General features: G+C 42.5%; 1 protein-coding gene across 1 annotated transcript in view; it reads right to left on the bottom strand.

The window, feature by feature from the left end:
• LOC126195375 (uncharacterized) overlaps positions 1-25206 on the bottom strand; it is a 117312-nt gene that overhangs the window by 34252 nt on the left and 57854 nt on the right. The window contains exons 3-5 of the mRNA XM_049933954.1: positions 24837-24873; positions 24090-24134; positions 297-382 (exon numbers count right to left, since the gene is read on the bottom strand). Of these exons, the coding sequence (XP_049789911.1) occupies positions 297-382; positions 24090-24134; positions 24837-24873 (168 nt within the window). The remainder of the gene's footprint in view (positions 1-296; positions 383-24089; positions 24135-24836; positions 24874-25206) is intronic.

Below are 25206 nucleotides of genomic sequence, written 5' to 3'. Positions count from 1 at the left end.
GTAAAACCTTCGACAAAGACTATAATAATTCTATATTAAATATGAGCATAAAATTTTTTTCGTCACTGTAAGAGAATCTCTAACTGTATACATATACTCTTCGCACTGCTACACTCTTGATGTGAATATTGCCGAGGTATTAATTTTACACGTTACCAAACATAGAGAACGAATGACTAGCCACCACTAAACGGATGTTCGTGTTTGTGTGTTGAGCTTTTTTCTACCTTAAATTAAAGACTCTTATACAAATGTAATATGCACAAGTCGGACGTGAGCAGAGCGTCCCGCCTCACCTTATTGGCAGCCACTATGAGGAGGATGCTGGCGGCGATCATGAGCACGGCGAACACCGACGTCGCTATGGAGTAGCCGTCCACGACTGCAACACAGATAGTTGTCGTATAGCGTCAGTAGCTGCAGAATCGTTGACTGCCTGCTGCTACAGAACCACCCTAAATAAATACCCACATTGAGAAATCTTAGGGAGAGATTTCCAGAAATCCAAAAACAAAATATTGCCTAAAAAACTGTACCTTGTGAGAGTACAATGGGACGAAGATATTCAGATTGGCACAAAATTGAATTAAAGAGTAGATCAGTGAACTTCTGAAATATTTCCTACCAGGTCGCTTCAACACATCGCCGCAGTTTGCAGTTTCTTAGTTATGAAGAGCTTTTATAAATGTGCAGGCCACCAAAGAAGCGTTTTCTGCTATGCGGTGAGGAAGGTGATGCGTCTGCCAAGTGTACCACTCCAGCGAAGCACCGACCATGCTCATGATACGTACATTGCAATCTTCGTTGGCGTAGGTCAAATGCCATTTGGCAAGCATATCACGAGCATTGTCCGCTGTACAATTTGGGCAGTGTGGTTCAGCGTCACTTGACGTTGATAGTACACAATGTGCCGAAGGTTGCGTGTTTCAAAGAGACGTACGGGCTCAGTTACACAAGCAGCATTTGCTAGCATATGTTTCGCCCACCCTTTCATCCGCCAGTCCATAAAGTGCACCAGTACTTTTGAAACTACCCTCATAACGCGAAAGATCACGATCACTGTTTCACAGTTTTGGTGATAACATCTTGAGTTATAGATTACTGTCTCACGCTTTCACAGCCCCAGGCCTTGTCAATCGTGTCTTAGTGATCCTTTCCAGTACCTCAACGGTACTGGCAGTGAGTATTTTATTTGGATCACACCGAACATTCACGTAACAACACGCAGTCATAATCATCATTCGTCGCAGGCCTCATCAGCCTAGTCAGACGACTGTTGCACAAAGAAACGTATAGTTTAGAAAAATCAGACTCTAGGGTAGAGAGCTCTGAGATATTTAGCGTGTCATGAAACTGTAAGTAGGCTGTTTATGTTTTATTATTGGCAACGTTACGTAACGCTGTGTATGAAAATCACTGGCTGTGCTGTGTGCAGTCTGTGGCTAGTTTGCATTGTTGTCTGCCATTGTAGTGTTGGGCAGCGGCAGCTGGATGTGAACAGCGCGTAGCGTTGCGCAGTTGGAGGTGAGCCACCAGCAGTGGCGGATGTGGGGAGAGAGATAGCGGAGTTTGGAAATTTGTAAGACTGGATGTCATGATCTGTTATGTATATTATGATTTTTCAACACTATTAAGGTACATACATTGTTTGTTCTCTACTAAAATCTTTCATTTCCTAACTATGCCTATCAGTAGTTAGTACCTTCCGTAGTTTTAATCTTTTACTTAGCTGGCAGTAGTGGCGCTCGCTGTATTGCAGTAGTTCGAGTAACCAAGATTTTTGTGAGGTAAGTGATTTGTGAAACGTATAGGTTAATGTTAGTCAGGACCATTCTTTTGTAGGGATTCTTGAAAGTCAGATTGCGTTGCGCTAAAAATATTGTGTGTCAGGATAAGCACAGTCTTGTATAATTGTTCAAAGGGGACGTTTCAAATGTTGGGAGTGACACATCAGACGCCACAGGAGCGAGTATTCATTGCAGTTGACAAAAAATTTTTCTCTGTTGAATTTGAGTGTGATAATGAAGTTATCGTGTCCCATATAACGGGTATAGGTGAAATCAACTTAATTGTTGGCTGTATTTACCGGCCACCCGATTCCGCTGTGACATTTTTAGAGTTGCAAAGAAAGTTACGTATGGTAGCGGGTAAATACCCAGATAATGCAGTACTAGTTGGAGGCGGCTTTGCCATACCTAGTATAGACTGGGACATGTATGGATGTATGGATTCAATGCAGGGGGTACAATCTTGATATTATTTCTGAAAAGATTTCCCGAAAACCGTCTTGAGCAACTAGTTCGACATCCAACACAAAATGTATGTATTTTGGAGCTTGAAACTACAAACAGGCCTGATCTTATCAACGGTGTCAGCGTAGGGACACTGAGTAGCAGCCGTGACTTCATTATAGTGTCTGTGATAACTAAAGTTAATAAATCTGTCAAGAATGCTAGAAGAGTATATCTGCTAGAAATACCAGTTAAATCGTCCTAAGCAACTCACTTAAACAATGAGCTGACCTAATATAGCTCCAGTACGACGGATGTATAGGAATCACTGGCAAAGTTATACGAATAGTAAATCGTGCTCTGGATAAGTATGTGTCTAGTAAGCGGATTAAGGACAAAAAAGACATACGGTGGTTTAACAACAAAATTCGGATAATGCTGAGGAAACAAAGGCTGTTCCAATGTGGGTTCAGAGGAGAACGCGCAGATGATGACAGATAAGCGTAGTAGAGATTCGTGAGTGTTTACAAAGATAAATACGCGAAGCATTTAACTACCACCGTAATACCTTAGCAAAAGATCTGGCCGAGAAACCGAGAAAAGACTTGTCCTATGTAAAATCACTAAGCGGCTCTAAGGCTTCTAGGCAGTCACTCGTTGACAAGTTTGGAGTGGCAGTATATGATAGCAAAAGGAAAGCCGACGTTTCAAATTTCGCGTTAAGAAATCATTCACGCTGGAGAATCGGACACGTACCGTCGTTTGGCCATTGCAGAGACTCTCGCTTACATACTGTCATTTGACCATCATACAGGCTCCCGTATGGACAATATAGTTCAAGTGGTTCATATGGCTCTGAGCACTATGGGACTTAACTTCGGAGGTCATCAGTTCCCTAGAACTTAGAACTACTTAAACCTCTAGCCTACGGACATCACACACATCCATGTCCGTGGCAGGATTCGAACCTGCGACCGTAGTGGTCGCGCGGTCCCAGACTGTAGCGCCTAGGACCACTCGGCCACTCCGGTCGGCGGCAATATAGGCATCCGTGGCTTAGAGGAACAACTAAAAGGGTTGAAACCAAGTAAGCCTTTGGGCTTTACAGAAAGTACTACGGCACTGGTCCCTTACTTACATTTATCTCGAATTTCTCGCCCAGCGCGAAGACCCAAACGACTGGAAAAAGCGGAGGTGATCCCTCCTTACAAGAAAACGGACATGCAAAATTACAGACTAATATTCTTTACATCGGTCCGCTACAGATTTCTTGAATGTATTTTAAATTCGAATACGATAAATTTCCTTGTGACCGAGAAACTTCTGTCAAAGAATCGCCTCGCTTCTAGATAGCTTTGCTCGTGAGAAACCCAAATTTCTTTTTTCTCACTTGATATACTGCGACCTATGGATGAAGAGCAATAGACAAGTCCATATTTCTAGATTTGCGAAAAGCATTTTGGACGGCACCCCACTGCAGACTGTTAACGGAGGTAAAGATTACATGAAATACGTTCTCAGATATGTTCGAGTTTGCTGCTTGACGCAGTCACGTTGCTTAAATATCTGGCGTAACGTTGCAAAGCAACATGAAATGGAACGAGCACGTAAGGATTGTAGTAGGGAAGGCGAATGGACGACTTCGGTTTCTTGGGGGACTTTTAGGAATGTGTGCTTCACCTGTAAAGGAGACCGCGTATGAGGCGTTGGTATGGCCTGTTCTTCAGTACCACTCAGTTGTTTGGGATCCGCACGAGGTCGGACTAAAGGAGGACATCGGAGCAATTCAGAGGCGGGCTGCTAGATTTGTTTCCAGTAGGTTTGAACAACACGCCATTAATACGAAGATGCTTCGGGAACTCAAATGGCAATGCCTGGAGGGAACGCGACGTTCTATTCCAGGAACACTACTGGGAAAATTTAAAGAATCGGCATCTGAAGCTGACTGCAGAACGATTCTGCTGGCGGCAACGTACATTCCACATATGGGCCATGAAGACAGCATTAGAAAGATCAGTGCCCGTACAGAGGCAAATAGATAGTCGTTTCTCCATCGCTGTGTTTACGAGTGGACCAGGAAAGGAAATAAGTAGTAGTGGTACACAGTACCCTTTATCAGGCATCGTGCAGTGGCTTAAGAACTATGTATGTAGACGCAGATTCAAAGTATAATGAAATATGTTATTGATCTTGTTCCTCGAAGTGTTAATCGAGAACACATCGTTGTATGGAAGAGGCATTTGGAAGGGAAATAAACTGAAAGTATTTAAATTATGGTCATAAAAAAAGGATGATGAGGAATTAAAAAATAAAATAAATGAAGCGGTATGAGAATAGTCAAAAAAGAAGTTAATGATATAGTGTTGGCTCGAAAAGATTGTTAATGGTGGAATGTCTGCTAAGACATCCAGGTGTAATTAGATTCTCTTTAGACGTATCATTAGACGTATGAAGATGTAGAAAATTACCAAAAATAGGAGTAGGTAATTCGGAAAGGATGACAGTAAGACATAAGGTATCTGAGAAGAAATATAAGTGTAGAAGAAGCATACAAGAAGATCGAACGTAATTTCTAAACGACTGAAAAGTATCCTAATCTAGCAATCTGAAGGTGAAAAGAGTCGTATGGTCAACTGAAAGACTAGATAGATGGGAGGAATACATTAGAGGTTAATGATATATCACAGAGCCGTCCAAGAATGTGGTAGAAGAGAATAATGACGTTGATGTTGACGAAAATAGCTGCTTAAGGAAAGCAGCTGGAATTTGATGGAACATATGACCTTAGCCCAAAAAAGAAAACAGCAGGAGCGGATGATATACCGACCTAAACTGCTAAAATGAGTCGTGAGCAGAGTAACAGTGGTTATAATTCTAATTGATGGCAGAAACAAATGAAACGGGTTATCTGCAGTTCCAGAAATGCATTTCAGTAACACTTCTAAAGAAGGCGGAATGGATAAGTATGAAAACTGTCGAACAACTTATCTGGCATCCCACACTTAAAAATTTACGAGAAAAATAAATTTCTGAAGCACAAAAGGAAAAACGAGGATACGTTGGAAGATAGTTTACATTGAATTGGGAGAAAAGTATAAACGTGGATCACAACTGTATTGGAGCAGAACAAGGACATAAGGATGCTGGTCAAGAATAAAATGGAAGCACGATTAAAGATTTATTTGTCTGTCATTTGGCATAAAGACCTGGACATGTATGATACATTGGGCATTTAAATTACTCCAGTTGAGGATCTGAGAAAACAAGCAAATCAAATATTTTGCGTATTAGCTATAAAATGTGTATAAAATATGTAGTAACGTGACCAGCATAATGTGCAATGCAATTTGCTGAAGAATAAGCAGTAACAGTAAGTTCTACCGGCATCCAGAATAAGAATGGACGTTAAAATCAGCAATAAAGTAACATTAAAATGAACAATAACTATGCGAAGAAAATAAGAATAAATTGAATAATGATTTACATTAAGAAAAGTTGACAGTGAGTTAAGGAACATGGACAAGCACAGTCCTTAAATATCAACGTCTAACCCACTCATTCATGAAATTACAGCGTCTTTGGGTTCATATAAATCTGCTTTTGGTCGTGGGTACACTCTGACATTGCAGTCAGAGTACAGTCCACTAACCGGTGCTCAGCACCACAGTCATACTGAGGACCAGGAGGATTTACAACATTTGTACAATCAATACTGGCAAATTCGATGTGATTTTGGAATCCTCTTAAGAGCCTTGCTATATAGACGGGGATGATTGAGCCCAGTGGATCTTTGTGGAGGTCGGATGTGACCAATGAATCATCAAATTAGCGGCGCCCCACTCTCTCCATCCCTGAACACCGATTGTGAAGTAATTGTTTACAGTCGTTTCGTAAGCGTAATGAAGGTTTTATACAACCCAACCTTCTCAGTGGTATTTGACGAATGTCCTTATGCACTGAATGCGAAGATGATTTAAATAGGAACACAGGACAGCAAAAGTTAAATGGCTGCACGAAAAATGTGAGGAAAACGAGAAATAAATGGTAATCACAAGGACTAATTCAGTATATCGAAAAGGAAAAAAATACGGCCTTTTGTAAAATTAGCATTGAACTTTGCGAGTGCAATGGAAAACCCACTTGAAAATGCAGAGGAGAAAGTGGAAAGATTAATCTGAAGGCCCCTGTGAGGGGGAGAATTTGTCTCATGACGAGATGGAAGGAAAAAGGAATTCCATATGGAAGACACGTGCCATACACTCAGTTTAGCAGAACACTGGAAGACTTGCTATCAAATAAAGTATAAGGAATAGATAAAATCGTTACAAATTTCTACAATCGTTGTGGGAAGTGGCGACCAAACGACTATTCAAGATGACACTTAGATTTCGAGACTGCAAACATACCATCAGAATTTTAGAAGAAATATCGTTATGACAATTCCGAAGACAGCAAGATCATATGGCCAGATTTACCATCAATGTGAGGCAGCTGGGCCGGCCGTGGGGGCCGAGCGGTTCTAGGCGCTACAGTTTGGAACCGCGCGACCGCTACGGTCGCTGGTTCGAATCCTGCTTTGGGCATGGATGTCTGTAATGTCCTTAGGTTAGTTAGGTTTAAGTACTTCTAAGTTCTAGGGGACTGATGACCTCAGAAGTTAAGTCGCATAGTGCTCAGAGCCATTTGAACCATTTTGAAGACCATATGAATGTCACATTTACCACACAGTCAGCTTAATGTTTAATGCATCCAGGTTGCCGGCAAGAATAATATACAAAACAATGGAAAAGAAAGCGGTGGAACTATTAGATGAAGATCAGTTTAGGTTCCAGAAAGGTAAAGGAGCGAGAGAGGTACTTCGGACGTTGTGCTTGCTAATAGAGGAAAACTTAACGAAAATCAAGATACGGTTGTTGTATTTGACGATCTACAAATAACGTTAGACAGAGTTTTATGATGTTGTTCGAGGTTTTCTGCGAAAAAATTGTGTAACCTAAAGAGAAAGACGGGGAATGTGCAGTAGGCCTTTGCCCAAAAGCCAAGAAGGAACAATAAGAATGGAAAAGCAAGAACGTTATGCTTAGATTAAAAATGGTTTTGCCTTTCACACCATCTGCTCAATGTATGCTCGATGTATACCGTGAAGAAGGTATGATGGAAATAAAAAAAAAGGTTCAAGAGTTGGGTTATAACTGAGGGTCAAAGGAGAATAATGATAAGATTCGCTGGTTTCCTCTGTGAAAGCGAATAAGACCTATTGAGTACAATGAATACAGAATATAGATTGAGAGTAAACCGAAGAATGACGAAAGTAATAAAAATGAGAATACGGTTAAAAAATGGTTCAAATGGCTCTGAGCAATATTAGACTTAACATCTGAGGTCATCAGTACCCTAGAACGTAGAACTACTTAAACCTAACTAACCTAAGGACATCACACACATCCATGCCCGAGGCAGGATTCGAACCTGCGACCGTAGTGGTCGCGCGGTTCCAGACTGAAGCACCTAGAACCGCTCGGCCACTGCGGCCAGCAATACGGTTTAACTTACAGTCAAAATTGTTGACCATAACTTAGATGAAGTTATGGAATTGTGCTCTCTTTCAGACAAAATAACACGTAACTGATGCAGTAACGAGGAAGTGAAAATCGCACTAGGCCAGAAAAGGAGAGCAACTGCACTAATATCAAACAATGGACTTAATTTGAGGAAGAAATTGCTGAGAATCTATATTGTAAGTAAATGACACACGCAAGCTCTTTCACATGCTTTTTTCATTCCATATGAAGTAAGTTAAGGGAAGAGATTGTGCAGATTACATAGGTATTGTCCATTAAAGTACATCGAATCCCAGGGACAGGACATATTGCGCTATTTGTGGCCTCATTTCTTTCATTTTATATAGCTACGGGAACAGCTTGTTTTCTGAACGCCTTTTGTGAGTGTGGGAAGGTACAGCGACTCGGATATGGGACAGGATGGACAGACTGCTACAAAAAACGAGCAGCTCTCTGTACCAAGCAGGGACGGTGACCTCAGGTGACTGTTAGCGGACGTTGGGTCGCCAGCGGGCAGGCAAGGGACCCAGTAGCTGCTGCGCATTTTACAACATGGACCTGCCAAGCGGCAGAACTGCTGCTGAGTCGGTCCGCAAACGGCGAGAGGGCTTTGCTTTCCTAAGCTTCCAAGTATTTCTATCGATAACCATAGCTTACTTTCCCAAACAAATACGCAGTGCTGAAATAATTGCCCTTGCCTCGTATACGGCTCTCTAATTTCAGTGCACTTGTGATGCGAGGCTAGTGATGGGTGTGAGAAGTTGCCATTGGGAAAGTAGTCAGTGGTGTCATAGAGGCAGGGCTGAAGTGACTATAAGTGGGAAGACGATCTGCGATATGATTGGATTGATATCATGACGCATCGTTTTGGCAGGAATCTGTGTGCTGGAGGGAATCCATGCTGTTCGGCAGCTGTGTACACATTCTTCGCTATTAGTGGGCATGCATGGCTTGGTGGGATAATATTGCTGGGTGCAGGAAGGTGATGATAAATGAGAGACGGTGGCGAGTGTTCACGGTGGACGGAATTCGGAACACGCGGTCAGGATGCTAAAGTCACAGCGTCTGGAGAGCGCATCTTAGCCACCGACCGGAATTCAGAGTTGCAGTCACTACACCACGCCCACATCCATCACAGCAGAACCATCTCCCCGTCAGCGCTGTCCAGCATAGCTGCCCGAGATTAATTTCGGTGTGCGTAAGTTGCAGCTCTGGCCTGATAGTGCGTTCGTAGTCTGCACTTACGGATTTCTGCACGACAACCTGTCTCAGATTCACAGACGCTGTATCGAGCGTACGAGGCTCTTCATTAACTACAGATCGATCCACGAAGGACGGCAGTTCGTGCAGATCGAGAGGGGGACGGGGATTGCGCTGTTGTCTGCTCCAAGCGACAGATGCGGTTCGCACATACACGTGCTCTGCACCTGATGAAAGTGTGTATCTCGTAAATTGTGTGTCTCGTTTAGTTGTGCAGAATTTGTCGCTCACCACTACCATCAGTCATGACACCTCGCAACAAATGGAATAAAAATTCACTAAATAACTCGCTACGACTGCCTATAATAATCGCATTGCATACAACATTCACAGCAGAGCGCTCAGGAAGCTACTGAACGCTTATTGGCTGGCGGAGAACGCCTGACGTAGGTGCGCAGAACAAGCATTAACTCGACCGACATCGTTCGTGACTCAAATTACAGCAGGTGTCCAGTCACTGTATTCGTTTGGGGCTAACGAACCTTCAGACTAAATTACTTGTTGATAGTTTGCATTAGAAGGGCTCAGTTACCTTGTTGGGGAAAGTAACTCTGCAAATGATTTAAATCTAATAGTTAACGTTATATACATTGACTTTAATAATCATTTTGCCATATTGAATAATCTGTTCATTTCTTTCTATATTTTACTGAATAAATTATTGTTTTCACTGAAAGACTGTATCTATTAGATAGTTTCCATACACGATAAAATAAAATTTTGTGTAAGTCGCCACATTAGGATCTATAGTTAGGGCCACACAAACCACCTTATCTATTAAAGATGTTCACGTTAATATTGTTAACTTAGATTTTAAAGGCATGCGAAGCACACAATTAGTTTCATGTGCCCAGACAGATTTCAAACGCAGAGGGTTTCGCAGATTTAGCGAACCTTTGCTCAGGATTCTACGTCCCTTAGGATCTCATAATGTGCAGTCAGATTCATTAATACCAATGTAACTGAATTTTGTCTATTCTGTCGGAAATATATGACAGTTACAGTAATATAACCAAGTGTTACAGCTCTATGAAATACTATTCAGTGTGGATGCACGAATATTGTTCAAATCACTAAGGGAATCAAAAATTTGAGAGCCATAACGGAGGAATACTGCAGTGCAGTGTGCGGTAGGTTGTGAATTTTGGTTGGACTGTAGTCGAGTCCGTTAAGACAACCGTTCTAGAGAAGCGGAGGATACGGGTTGAAGTCCCAGTCCAATACAACTTTTCAGCTTTCACCACTGCAGTACCGCAGTGAGCGTCATGATTTCTCGCCTACCTCTTTTCCTTTCTTCCCCCTTCCTCAGTTTCAAATCAATAATACAGTTTTTTTTTTCTTTTCTCATGCATTTCAGTTTGTTCACGTGGGATGTGAAACAAGCACCACACCACAGTAGCATCTAGGACTTGATGACGTGAAGTAGTAAGTCATGCGACATCTTTCCTCTAGGTTAATATACAAGAAGCCGTGGCTTCTGCTCAGTATCTGTACCTAGACTGAAATCAGCGAGTCTTTGTTAACTTACAATGAGTAGAAATGTCAGAAGGTATTTTAGGACATGGGTTTGTATTTTGTGTGTCGGTCGTTTAGTCGATTTTGAATAATGATATAAAGTAAAGCACATCACATATTAAGTCAGGATAGCTGCACACCAGATAGAATGATGGAGCAAGATAAGGCCATATATTTTTGTGAGTCAGGAGAGAATCATGCGACATATCCTGCAGAACAGTCAAGTCCAATATATGGAAATCACGAAGACAGTGAAACAAATAGCCCCCTATTAGAAAATGAGAACAGTACGGCGAACAGCAATACACTTGAAGAAACAGGAGATAATGTACAGCAGCTTGTAGAAGCCTTGGTAATTATTCACAACTGGGCAGAAGAGAAAGGCGGGTGATCGAACAGAGAATGATTGAGGCACTCCGGTAGGATCATGCGCCCCTTCACCACACAGAACTAATGAAACGGAAGATGACGACTTCAGGGTCATAACATTTTTGAGGGGAATGAGAAAGGAAAATAAGGACGTGGGCGGGAAGCTACTAGGCGAAACTCCTATAATAAGGAAACACACGAAGAAAAAAGCCAAACTGGCTAGCGAAACGAAGAAAATTGTTCGGAAAGCAGAGGCTCAAGCACAATCCAGTAAATAGGAAAGAGAGTTGAAAACACGGAGATGCGACATTGAAACAGAGAGAAACGACGCCAAATTGCAAGAGGTTACAAATCATTTAGTGAATGAGACTAACGTAAACTCGAAAGCCATCTTCGGAAAATTAGCACAGGATCCGATTTAACGAACCGAACACCCGCGGCCGAAACTGAAGAAGTTCGGGCGCTGCTCACTTTCAAAAATAAGCAGGGGATTATCATCTCAAGTATGGCGAAAAATATTATAGAAGTTCAAGAATGCAATGGCGTAATAGGACCGGAGCTGGAGAGGACACTGTGTTAAATGAACCACATAACTATGCGCCATGGGTAATGACAAAGCTTCAACATTGGTAGTGGTGGGACCTTACATAAGGTACCGAGCACCAAAATCGTGAGAAGTGCAAAGCTACTGACAGGGCGAGAATGGAAAGCGTGTTACCATTAGATTACAAGCACTTCTTCTACGTTAGGAAATTTCAAAACCACTAAGATTAGGAAAACTGGGATTTTTCAATTTTATTCTTACTACCACCGTCTTGGCCATAGTTTTACAACCTCGAATTTGTTTTTGCGGTTGGAGTGAATGACAGAGGAAAAAATGAGAGTTATAGCAAATACGTGCTGGTCTTATAAAGAATTTGGATACAAGTTCCTGGGGAACCACTGGTCGAAGGAAACTCAGGAGAGAGTCAAACACAAGCTGATTCTCGCCAAGGATTATGGGGGTCAGGGTGAACTTCCCTGAGGTAGCGATTAAGAAAAACCAGTTTATAGATGAACCGTACATGACGAGAGAAATAATCGGACACTGTTATGTGGAACTTCCGTCTCATTAACAGCAGTTGTTAACAGGAACATGTAACGTGAGCTAAAAAGCATTCCGGGGGAATCTGCACCAAGTTAGAATTAAGATTACATTGCAAGGTAGGTGCAGTAATGAGAACCACTATGGATATCCATCACACTGCTAAAACTATTTTAACTGCAGTACTAGGAATTAATAAGTAATAATCACTGGGTCCATCAGAGGGAGGTGATATTGAATGTAATTGTGGACCACGAAATGGAGGTTGGAATGAAAGAGAAACAGGTACGGGATGAAAAGCAGAGTGTAAAACATCGGCAAAGTATTAGTAGTTGACTGGAGAACGGCAAATGAAATAATCATGGGTACATGTACAATGGAGAACGATTTGGGCAGAATAACGAGAAGGAGATTCGAACAGAGACTGCCTAGAGATTGTTGAAATTCGAGGGCCTGACCCACGCATCGAACAGCATGGAAATGGGCCAGCGAGGCATTGACTGTAGGACAATGTGGGTGAGGCTAATATTACGACTGCTACACAGATGGGAACTAGCCTCATAAATGTAATCGAATATTACGATACTTATGAAGCTTCATTAGATCGAACAGAAACGACAACAACCAAGGACATCCATCAGGAGAGAAAAGACACAACAGAAGTTGTTGATTTTGGTTAGCGGTACCTAACTTTCGGCTCTACCAGAGACCACCTTCAATAGATGGGGAGTGGACTGGAAGAAAATTAGAGTTACAGACGTTCTATTAGGAAGGTTACTGAAGCAAGCAGGAATATGTGACTCAAACTAGACTGTCTGCGTCATGTCTGCTGTGCAGCGAGCTACGTTAATTTAAGTATTAGCCGTATTTTTCTTACTTGTCACTTCTTCTTCCGTGTGTTTTTGCTTTTAGGAAGCTTTAATTGTCGAGTGCTAGTAATAGTGTTCCATAGATTTCGTGTTTGTTTTGAATACAGTCAGAGAGAGTCACTTTAGTCAGCCATAGTGCCAGTAGTGCTAGTGTTTGTTTTCAATAGAGTCCAGAGACAGGTAGTGCTATTTTCATTGTTTTCTACATGACGTGTCTAGTAATCACAGTTTAGTCAACTATCAGCCGCCTTTAGTGAATTAGCAGTCTAGATAAAAGTTGATTAACTCTCTACAGTAAATTGATTTCTTAGGATGGATAGGATCTGCGACTTGTGTACGGACGCAGGAGGAGCTTGCCACTGTTCGCGAACATGTCTTCAGGCTGCTGCCTCGGAGTGTAGCGGCAGTGGGGAGTCTGGTGCGTCGCATGGTACACCCCAGGTGTTACATGCTTCACCCACTGTCCCTGATGTCGAGACATCTTCGCGGGTACCGGGCGCGGTTGGGCCACCCTCTCCCCAAGGGGAGTGGCGAGTTCAGCGGCGTTCGCGGCGCACGAGGCGGAGGGTCAATGTGGAGGCTGACCGTGTGGCATCGTCCATTCTGCCTGTGAATGGACATGTGGCCGCTCCTTCAGCAAGGTCCGAGCAGGCACACGGGGGGAGCTCCAACGTTAGGCGGGTGATGGAGCCCCTTAGGGAAATAGCGGAAAGGTCGGGGAAGAAGGCCAGTGTTCACTCTGCCTGCTTGCCGGGGGTCTCATCCGAGATGTGGAGGAGGCCCTGCCGGGTGCACCCGACTGCAAATTGTTGCTCATGTCGGCACCAATGGGTTCAGAGGTCATCCTCAGTTCGTACAGGCGGTTGGCGGAGTTGGTGAAGGCGTAAAGCCTCGCTCGCGGGGTGAAATCTGAGCTAACTATTTGTAGTATCGTTCCAGAACCGATCGCGGTCCTCTAGTTTGGAGCCGAGTAGAAGGCTTAAACCAGAGGCTCAGACGATTCTGCGGAGATCTGGGGTGCAAATTTCTCGACCTCCGCTATCGGGTGGTGAAATGTAGGGTCCCCCTGAATAAGTCAGGCGTGCACTACAAGCAGGAAGCGGCTACAAGGGTAGCGGAGTACGTGTGGAGTGCACATGTGGGTTTTTAGGTTAGAGAATTCCCTCCCTAGGCCCGACAAGACGCCTCCTGAGACGCGGCAAGGTAGGAGTAGGGAATAACAATATTAATGTGCTAATAGTAAACTGTAGGAGCGTCTATAGAAAGGTCCCAGAACTGCTCTCATTAACAAACGGTCACATACTACTAGGGACAGAAAGTTGGCTGAAACCTGATGTAAACAGTAATGAAATTCTAAACACAGACTGGAATGTATACCGTAGAGACAGGCTGGACAGTGAAGGGGGAGGCGTGTTTATAGCGATAAGAAGTGCAACAGTATCGAAGGAAATTGACGGAGATCCTAAATGTGAAATAATTTGGGTGAAGGTCACGATTAAAGCAGGCTCAAACATGGTAATTGGAGGTGTCTATAGGCCGCCTGGCTCAGCAACTGTTGTGGCTGAACACCTGAAGGATAATTTGGAAACTATTTCGAGTAGATTTCACCACCATGTCATAGTTCTGGGTGGAGATTTTAATTTGCCGGATATAGACTGGGAGACTCAAACGTTCATAACGGGTGGCAGGGACAAAGAATCCAGTGAAATTTTTTTTAAGTGCTTTATCTGAAAACAACCTTGAGCAGTTAAACAGAGAACCGACTCGTGGCGAAAACATATTAGACCTTCTGGTGACAAACAGACCCGAACTATTTGAAACAGTTAACGCAGAACAGGGAATCAGCGATCATAAAGCTCTTACTGCATCGATGATTTCAGCCGTCAATAAAAATATTAAAAAAGGTAGGAAGATTTTTCTGTTTAGCAAAAGTGACAGATTTCAGAGTACCTGACGGCTCAACACCAAAGTTTTGTTTTAAGTACAGATAGTGTTGAGGATCAGTGGACAAAGTTCAAAACCATTGTACAATATGCGTTAGATGAGTGTGTACCAAGCAAGATCGTAAGAGATGGAAAAGAGCCACCGTGGTACAACAACCGCGTTAGAAAACTGCTGCGGAAGCAAAGGGAACTTCACAGCAAACATAAACATAGCCAACGCCTTGCAGACAAACAAAAATTACGCGAAGCGAAATGTAATATGAGGAGGACCATGCGAGAGATGTTCAATTAATTCGAAAGTAAAGTTCTGTGTACCGACTTGGCAGAAAATCCTAAGAAATTTTGGTCTAATGTCAAAGCGGTAGGTGGATCAAAACAAAATGTCCAGACACTCTGTGACCAAAATGGTAATGAAACAGAGGATGACAGAGTAAAGGACGAATTACTAAATGTCTTTTTCCAAAGATGTTTCACAGAGGAAGACTGCTCTGTAGTTCCTTCTCTAGATTGTCGTACAGATGACAAAATGGTAGATATCGAAATAGACGACAGAGGGACAGAGAAACAATTAAAATCGCTCAAAAGCGGAAAGGCCGCTGGACCTAATGGGATACCAGTTTGATTTTACACAGAGTACGCGAAGGAACTTGCCCCCCTTCTTGCAGCGGTGTACCGTAGGTCTCTAGAAGAGCTTAGCGTTCCAAAGGATTGGAAAAGGGCACAGGTCATCCCCGTTTTCAAGAAGGGACGTCGAACAGATGTGCAGAACTATAGACCTATATCTCTAAAGTCGATCAGTTGTAGAATTTTGGATCACGTATTATGTTCGAGTATAATGAATTTTCTGTAAACTAGAAATCTACTCTGTAGGAATCAGCATGGGTTTCGAAAAAGACGATCGTGTGAAATCCAGCTCGCGCTATTCGTCCAGGAGACTCAGAAGACCATAGACGCGGGTTCCCAGGTAGATGCCGTGTTTCTTGACTTCCGCAAGGCGTTTGAACAGCTCCCCACAGTCGTTTAATGAACAAAGTAAGAGCATATGGACTATCAGACCAATTGTGTGATTGGATTGAAGAGTTCCTAGATAACAGAACGCAGCATGTCATTCTCAATGGAGAGAAGTCTTCCGAAGTAAGAGTGATTTCAGGTGTGCCGCAGGGGAGTGTCGTAGGACCGTTGCTATTCACAATATACATAAATGACCTTGTGGATGACATCGGAAGTTCACTGAGGCTTTTTGCTGATCATGCTGTGGTATATCGAGAGATTTTAACAATGGAAAATTGTACTGAAATGCAGGAGGATCTGCAGCGAATTGACGCATGATGCAGGGAATGGCAATTGAATCTCAATGTAGACAAGTGTAATGTGCTGCGAATACACAGAAAGAAAGACCCCATATCATTTAGCTACAATATAGCAGATCAGCAACTGGAAACAGGTAATTCCATAAATTATATGGGAGTACGCATTAGGAGTGATTTAAAATGGAATGGTCATATTGTGGTGTCACTGCCAGACACCACACTTGCTAGGTGGTAGCTTAAATCGGCCGCGGTCCATTAGTACATGTCGGACCCGCCTGTCGCCACTGTGTGATCGCAGACCGAGCGCCACCACACGGCAGGTCTCGAGAGACTTACGAGAACTCGCCCCAGTTGTACGACGACGTTGCTAGCGACTATACGGACGAAGCCATTTCTCTCATTTGCCGAGAGACACTTAGAATAGCCTTCAGCTAAGTTAATGGCTACGACTTAGCAAGGCGCCATTAGCCTTAAATAGCTTGTATATAAAGAGTCACTTGTATCGCCACAATCTCCAGATGTCTCATCAAGAACGATGTATACAAGGATGTATTAAAAGTTAAGTATATTCCAAAGATACGTATTTTCTTTATCACATTCATTAAGTCTCCTGTTTCAGACCTCACTCCATCCTTCGTGAGTTAGCGCGTGCATCTTGGCCGCCTCTTTCAATTAGTGTGCGTAGTGTTGGCAAGTCTGCCGACACAACACATATAAATTTGATCGTCGGTAAAGTATATGTCAGACCGAGATTCATTGGTAGAATCCTAAGGAAATGCAATCCGAAAACAAAGGAAGTAGGTTACAGTACGCTTGTTCACCCACTGCTTGAATACTGCTCAGCAGTGTGGGATCCGCACCAGACAGGGTTGATAGAAGAGATAGAGAAGATCCAACGGAGAGCAGCGCGCTTCGTTACAGGATCATTTAGTAATCGCGAAAGTGTTACGGAGATGATAGATAAACTCCTGTGGAAGACTCTGCAGGAGAGACGCTCAGGTCCGGCACACAGTTTTTATCTGCCAGGAAGTTTCATATCAGCGCACACTCCGCTGCAGAGTGAATATCTCGTTCTGGAAACATCCCCCAGGCTGTGGCTAAGCCATGTCTCTGCAATATCCTTTCTTTCAGGAGTGCTAGTTCTGCTAGGTTCGCAGGAGAGCTTCTGTAAAGTTTGGAAGGTAGGAGACGAGATGCTGGCAGAAGTAAAGCTGTGAGGACGGGGCGTGAGTCGTGCTTGGGTAGCTCAGTTGGTAGAGCACTTTCCTGCGAAAGGCAAAGGTCCCGAGTTCGAGTCTCGGTCCGGCACACAGTCTTAATCTGCCAGGAAGTTTCGTATCAGCGCACACTCCGCTGCAGAGTGAAAATTTCATTCTGGATATATCAGCTGCGTTTATTCGTGGACTTAATGGTACCCTCGATGAATCAGCGGAGAAGTACATTACTAGTTACTTGGACGATCTGTTAATTGCAAGAGAATCTTAGAAGGATCTCAATAGAATACTAAAGGCATTGCTCCGTGCACTGCGGAACAACATTTAATAACTTGATATAATGTGGTCTCCTCCACAAAAGCATGATATGGCAAGAGTTATAGATCATTCAGCCATCAGCGGCACTGTTAAGCAAATTTGGTTACACTTCAAGACACACCAATCATGATTTTATATTGTACAATTTATACATGGTACTTTACAGTAGTTTCGAGTATCTGTTTAAGAGCGTGGTATATTTTTGTTGCAGTAATAATATCACTCTATTTTGCACAGTCGTATTTCAGATTTTAGTAATCTTGTACTGGGTTTGGTCCTTTGAGTATTTTGCAGAGTCATGGAGCCGAGAAATGGGGTCACTGTGACAATTTGCAATGTGAACCAACATGACACAACAAGGGGCGTGGTGAAGGGTAGCCAGAAGGAAGAAAGTGTACTTCACAGTGCGGCGGCATGAGGCCTCAGTCGCTGGCAGCATCTACGATCCAGGTCCGCCAATCTACAGTCACTCGACAACTTGTGGCAGGGAGCTTACGTCAGTGGCACACGGCGGGTGCAGGTACAAGGAGACAAGGGAAAAATAGCTTCCAGTGACTGGCACGTGGCTGCAAGGTGAGCAGCAGTCGTTTACATCACAGCGCCGTATGTCAACAGATGGAATTCGAGGCATGAGGAAACCTCCAGATATGGTAGGGCAAGTGTTATGTCACAACTAATGAACTGGATAATTCAAAAGGTTCTTCACAGAATGAGTCTGCCACTCCTTAACATAAATTGCCCTTTTCTCCAGCTACGGACCAGTAGCAAATAGCCAGTCTCTACCATAATGCATTTCTTGCCTACACAACATATCAGCTGCAGTTGCAGTTCTCACAGCTAAAACTTCCAATGCTGTTTATCGACGTGCTCCCTGCAGATCAGCACACCTTTTCCTGTTGAACTTTTGGGCAGTGCGGAATGACTGGCCAAGCTATACCACAACTAGTTTTTGTTCAGCTCTAGTAAGCAAAATAGCAACACACACAGGCCGTCGGCTGTGACTGAGCGGTTCTAGGCGCTTCAGTTCGGAACCACGCTGCTGCTACGGTCGCAGGTTCGAATCCTGCCTCGGGCATGGACGTGTGTTATGTCCTTAAGTTAGTTAGGTTTAAGTAGTTTTAAGTCGAGGGAACTGATGACCTCAGATGTTAAGTCCCATATTGCTTAGAGCCATTTGAACCATTTAGCAACACACAGTCTGGGTACAGTCGAGTTGATCACTACGACCAGCACCAGCCACGTCGACACGAACACTGGAGTAATGGTCCACTTCTTGTTCAAACACAACTGTAGCCAAAACACTGTCACGATGGGATAATGCTAGCCAAGTTACCTACAAGTGAGGTGATGCAACACACAGCGTGCTGCCACTCCTCTGTGCAATATACTGTACCTTGGAGAAGTGATGGAGTTCCACTTGCTGTCCACTAGTTTGACTGCATTTGCAAGATGGGGCACACACACGCTGCAAGTGACATCGAGAGAGCTGCATCGAACTAGTCAGCATGTCCTCCCACTATACTTTGTGCTTCTCTGAACCCCAATGTACTCGTGTGTGCTGAGTGAACCTCAGTGCTCTTGTGACCTTCCAAAGGACAGTGGCAGCTAAACGTCCAGGCTCATTTCAGTTTGTATACTATGTAAAATTTTGCAGTGTTCTCTATGTCATGTTGAACGTATATTGTCATTTTTGTGTTTGAGCTGCTATTTTATATGACATACTTTTTGTGTACTGGTTGTTTGCATTTAAGAAATCCAGGTTGATACCGAAAATTTATTGTCACTAAACTTGTACAGACCATATATTCGCAAAAAAGTAATTCAAGTTATCCTAGCACCTGTTGACTTTAGATGTAACCTTTCATTCAACACTTATTTAGCTACTTAGTAATCCTGGAAACATGGCTACCTGATGACAGTGTGCCGGCCGCGGTGGTCTCGCGGTTCTAGGCGCGCAGTCCGGAACCGTGGGACTGCTACGGTCGCAGGTTCGAATCCTGCCTCGGGCATGGATGTGTGTGATGTCCTTAGGTTAGTTAGGTTTAAGTAGTTCTAAGTTCTAGGGGACTGATAACCACAGCAGTTGAGTCCCATAGTGCTCAGAGCCATTTGAACCATTTTTTGATGACATTGTGTCTACTAGATCTTTTGATCATAAATTGCAAATGTACCACAGCAGAGATATCTTTGTAATCTCACGTCGTCACATCTGTTAGTGATGATATTTACAACACACACACACATATATATATATATATATATATATATATATATATATATATATATATATATATGGCTCTGAGCACTATGGGACTTAACATATGTGGTCATCAGTCCCCTAGAACTTAGAACTACTTAAACCTAACTAACCTAAGGACATCACACACATCCATGCCCGAGGCAGGATTCGAACCTGCGACCGTAGTAGTCGCGCGGTGCCGGACTGGGAGCCTAAAACCGCTAGACCACCGCGGCCGGCATATATATATACAACGTTCTGAACACTATATTTGCTAGGTATAGAGCATGAGCCGACATTTAGCGGCAATTATATTGATCTTGCATTAGGATGAGTGAACCAGGAACCACATTAAATGACACTCAAAGTAAGAGATTCAGAACATATGATCCAACGTTGACTTTGATCTGTGAGGAAGGTTCGTTTTTCATATGTTCATCTGGTCTTTGGTACCTCTTTCCATTGCATTTTCTATAATTCCAAAGGACCAGACTTCAGCATTGAATCCAGTGATAACGTGAGGTTGCTTCCTTGGGAGTGAGACTGTATATATTTCATCTAATTGGCTATTTACATACTGTGGTTAGCAGAGATGTTGGGAAAGATATTGCCAGTCATAAGAAGGCTCGACGTTCTGACAAACGAATTACATCTGAGAAGGTTAGTGGACAAATTTTGCTTGTGCCCCTCTGCCAACTGAATAGGGACACCTAAGGCACAAAATTTACACAGATGATGTCATGGCACACGAAAGGCTATTTTGCATGCTTTTTTCATTTTATATAAAATCGATTAGTGGAGGAGAGAAAGACAATGGTGCAGATTACTTGGGCAATGTTTATTACCTTATAACAAATCCCAGGGACTGGGAATACTGAGCTGGTTCTAGTCTCATTTCTTTCATTATACCTTAATTCTTGAACGGTCTGTTCTCCAGATGACTTTTGTAAGTCTGGAAAGGCACAGCGCCTGGGATTTGTCACTGCATGGACAGATCGCAAAGAAAACAGAGTGGCTCTCTGCCGTGAGCGAAGACTGCGTCCTCCGGTGCCTGTTTTTGCAGGAGTCGGATTTCCAGCACGCAGCCTGGGACCTAGCTGGCACTGTCTATCTCACAACCCGGGCCTACCTAGCGGCAAAACTGTGGCCGAGTCGCCGCACAAGCAATGTGAGAGCGCCGCTTTCGTATGTATAAAATAAGTTTTGTAGATAGCGATAGCTCCCTTTCACAAAGAAACATTTAGAGCTGAAAGAATGAGCATACCTATTGTATGGCTCTCTAATCTCTGAGGACCCGTGACGTGAAGCTAATTCAGAGCGCGAAAACGAGCCATTGGTAAATTAGACACTGATGTTGTGGAGACAGAGCTCAAGCGACTTTATGTAAGTGGGAACGCAGTTTCCGACATTACTGGATGGATGTGACGCGTTGTCCTAGCGGCGTTCTATGCTCTGGAAGTAATCCATACTTATTTCATTCACACTATTTACCCACCATGTACATAATTCTCGCTGTTGGTAGACATGTATGGCTTGGAGGTAAAATATTACTGTGTGTAGGAAGATGCTAGAATGAGGAACGGCGGTGAGATATCACGGTTGGGACGCTGAAGTCACAGTCCCGAGAGAGCAACTCAGCGTGTGACCGAGGTCCATTCCAGCAGAGCCATCCACACGTCCGCGGTGTCCAGCACAGCTGTCCGAGAATAATTACGGTGAGCATAACTTGCCGCTCTGTAATGACAAAGCGTTCTAGGCCTTCCCTAGTAGATTTCTGTGCGATGACCGGTCTCACAAGGAACCCCTTGACTGCGAGGTCGAAAATTCAATCTTTAGTAAAGCTTATTTCAAATATTGGGGGCTAATGACTCCCCATGTGCATCAACAGGGCGACAGAAAATGTAATGTAGAGCATTAAACGACGCAACAGCCCCTGTTGTCTTGCAGAACATATTTTCGGTCAAACTGCAGTTTTACCTGCCATTGTATCGCATTTACTGTAGTAGGTAATCCCTCAACAGCAACAACGTCACTCTTTCTTAGATGCTGGGTTCCCTTGATCCAAACTTCTGTTAAAATTCATTCACACATTTTTCGCCACTGCTGTAAGTTATTCCTAGTTTGTATTATTTATGCTGGAGTTATTGGTATCGTATTGCTAACATTTGTTATTGGCTATACATATTTTCTGCTGTATTCTTATCACATTTTATATGATAACGTGTAAACAAGTAATGAAATAATTTAACAGGTTTTAGTAACTGCAGAACGAATTTTACGAAACACTGCAGATGCCGCAGCAGAGTTTTTTAATCAGAACTCAATAAAAAAAAGTGATTACGTATGCAAGTACGCAGAGATATTGAGTTCAGCTCCAGCTGCTACCATGTTTGTATCCTCCCTCCACGACAGCTAACATAAAATGATTCAGTTTATAGGACACGCACTGCCGGCGTCAAATGCTAGAAGTTGTCGCAGTAATGCCGCTCCACTAGAAATAGCACACGCAAACCAGACCAATGTTCCCATTAGATTTCTCAATGTCACGGCTTTGTAGGTAATCAGTTTGAGGTAAGAGACCCTGGTCCGGAAACAGACGAGTCGAAAGTTATAAAAAAAAGTCGTTGTGGAATCTCTGACAGCGGAATATGTTACCGGTACTGAGTCGAGTAAACATGGGCTCTAAAATGCAAACCTGAAGAGCTATGACCACTAGTTCATCCTGTTTATTGGGGAACACAGGTGTGGTATTGACAAAGTTCCCGTAGATTATGCATTTTGGAGCTCACATTTACCTGGCATTATTTTCTCGTTTTGGTGCACAGTATCTCCTCCAACAATAAACCAAAGAGGTTACAGTAGGAGAGTAGTGTTTCACAGTATCTAAGACGAACAAGTGCCCATATTCTCAAGTATGCACTAGAATCCCATGTTTCAGAGCCTTTTCTTTTTTTCGAAATTAACTTGCTGACTGCTAATTCCTTGACGTCAAATGTATTAGGTTTAGATCTTCTACCAAACAGTGACATGCGAAAACATAGCAAGCGGTCACCTCAGCCACTTCCGTTATCCGTGCAGGCTTCCAGGGCTGACTAAACTTCCATATGTCACAATGTCTATATCCTTATATTAAAGTTCACGAAATAAAATCCTGGTCCAAGTCCCGGCCTGGCATATATTTTTACATTGTACTATAGGGAAGTAGATCTATACAGCTGATGTCAAGGTATTCGCAAACAGAGAATTACTTTCGAAATTTTATATTCCATAAGGCCTGCAGCGTAGTATTAGTCAGCAAGTGACATCTTTAAAGGAGTTTCCAGACTCACTGCTGTGTGATATTACTTTTTTTTTTCTTTCACTACAGACCTGTTTCGGCTGATTTGCCAGTATCGAGTGCCGTATATATTGTCTAGATGGACTGACATCGTTGGGGACTGTATTTTGACTGTCCTGCTATATTTACTGCATTAGATGGTAATTAATTTGTTATGGCAGTAATCTGACTACCATAATGCAGAAAATACGTAAAAGTAAAGTTCCCAACGATGTTATATGTATGTCAGTCGATCTAGACAGTATATACGCCCCTAGATAATGGCAATTTAGCCGAAATGGATCTTTAATGAAATAAAAAAAAAATTATATCACACACCAGCAAATCCGCACAATCCATATAAATAATTTCAAAATATTTCATACAGATGTCGATCGTCAACATTGTGTGTTCTTTCAGACCTGCATGTTAATAAAGACATTTTTTCTTGTATTGGTCCGTATACTACCACCTCTGAAAATCGCCCACTCTACTATATTAACAGAACAATTTTCGCTTACAACTTTCGACTCGGTCGTTGCCGGACTAGGGTACCTTACGTCAGATTGACACATTTACCCTCCTCCATCATCCGTGAAAGATGGTAACATCATCATAGAATCAACTCGTATATGAAACTGTATGATTTCACCTCACAGCAGGCTGAACTTTCAACATTGCCTTTCAGAAAAAAAAGGCGAATCTACTTACAGTTCTTGTGATGAATTTCACCTAATAAATAATTAAATGTTACAGGTGTAACACTTTATCAACAATACATGACGACATTCGTACTATTGATACACAAACAGACGGGATGATCGTTGGTTCCTTTACAATTAATATGCGTATGTACTCACAGTAGGTCCAGGCAAGTTTGTAATTGAACTGGAAGGGATGAAAGTCTGAAACAGAAGAAAGTGTTTCATATTACACTTACTAGTCGATCATTTACAATTAAATAATATAAACTACTTGGATGTAAGATTATCAGGAATCACACATAATTCGGTGTATAATAAATTTGAACACCTGATAGTTATTCAGGCTATAATGAAAACAGTGAGTGACTGATATGATTACTCATGCAAAAATAAGAAGAAAGTCCTATGTCAACAAATTATGGAAATTATTAGTTTCTGAAATATGAATCACTCATACTTAGAAACCTCAAGTATTTGTTCATCACGGTCGTAATTTGCTGCAAATTTCGAGTAACCCGTAAATAATAATAATAATAATAATAGATAAATAATAATAACAAGTGTTCAAAGTTGAGCTAATTGTTGTATAAAGTTCTGACCACGTTCGAATACATTCGGCCTATTGCGTACTGTCTGCACTTCCACAACTCGCTTCAGAGGAGATTCTCCATCAACGACAGATTTTGCGTAAGTATTTGTCTTAACTCATGAAAGCATTTTAGCACTAAATGAGTTCGCAGTACACGATGTCTTACTATTCCGAACTAAACACTTCAGGAACCTAATGACACAGAGTTTTCTTCTTCTTTTTGCCTGAGAAATACAATCTTGGAGGTTTTTACCACTATTGCTAGTACATCCCTTAATGATCGATGAGAGATAATTTTTGAATAGTTTACTTACGAATGAGTGCTTCAAGTAAAGCCAGTATGCTCCGTACCTGTAACAAAACAGTTTATTAAGATACCACTATGGAAAGACAGCATCGTGTTAACTTTTGTAAATACTAACTGTTGTATCATGAGTAACCTCCTACACTCCGAAGGAAATATATGCTACCTTCATACGTCACTGAGGTATTTACAACCTGTTAGACATCAAAAACATTACAGGTGCCACAGTCGAAATTAAATGAAATTGTAGGTACGTGCAAAACTACCTCTTTCGCCGGGACATTGTGACAATCCAGAAAAATCCTAGAGTACGTGACTGGTTTATGATTCGCATCACCTCATGTGATAGTACTTTGTTTATTTTATTGTAATATTTAATT

This window comes from Schistocerca nitens, chromosome 1 (genome assembly GCF_023898315.1).
Source record: "Schistocerca nitens isolate TAMUIC-IGC-003100 chromosome 1, iqSchNite1.1, whole genome shotgun sequence".
In the NCBI taxonomy this organism is placed as follows: domain Eukaryota; kingdom Metazoa; phylum Arthropoda; class Insecta; order Orthoptera; family Acrididae; genus Schistocerca; species Schistocerca nitens.
The sequence above is the reverse complement of the archived record's forward strand: the minus strand, read 5'-3'. Positions and strand labels throughout refer to the sequence as shown.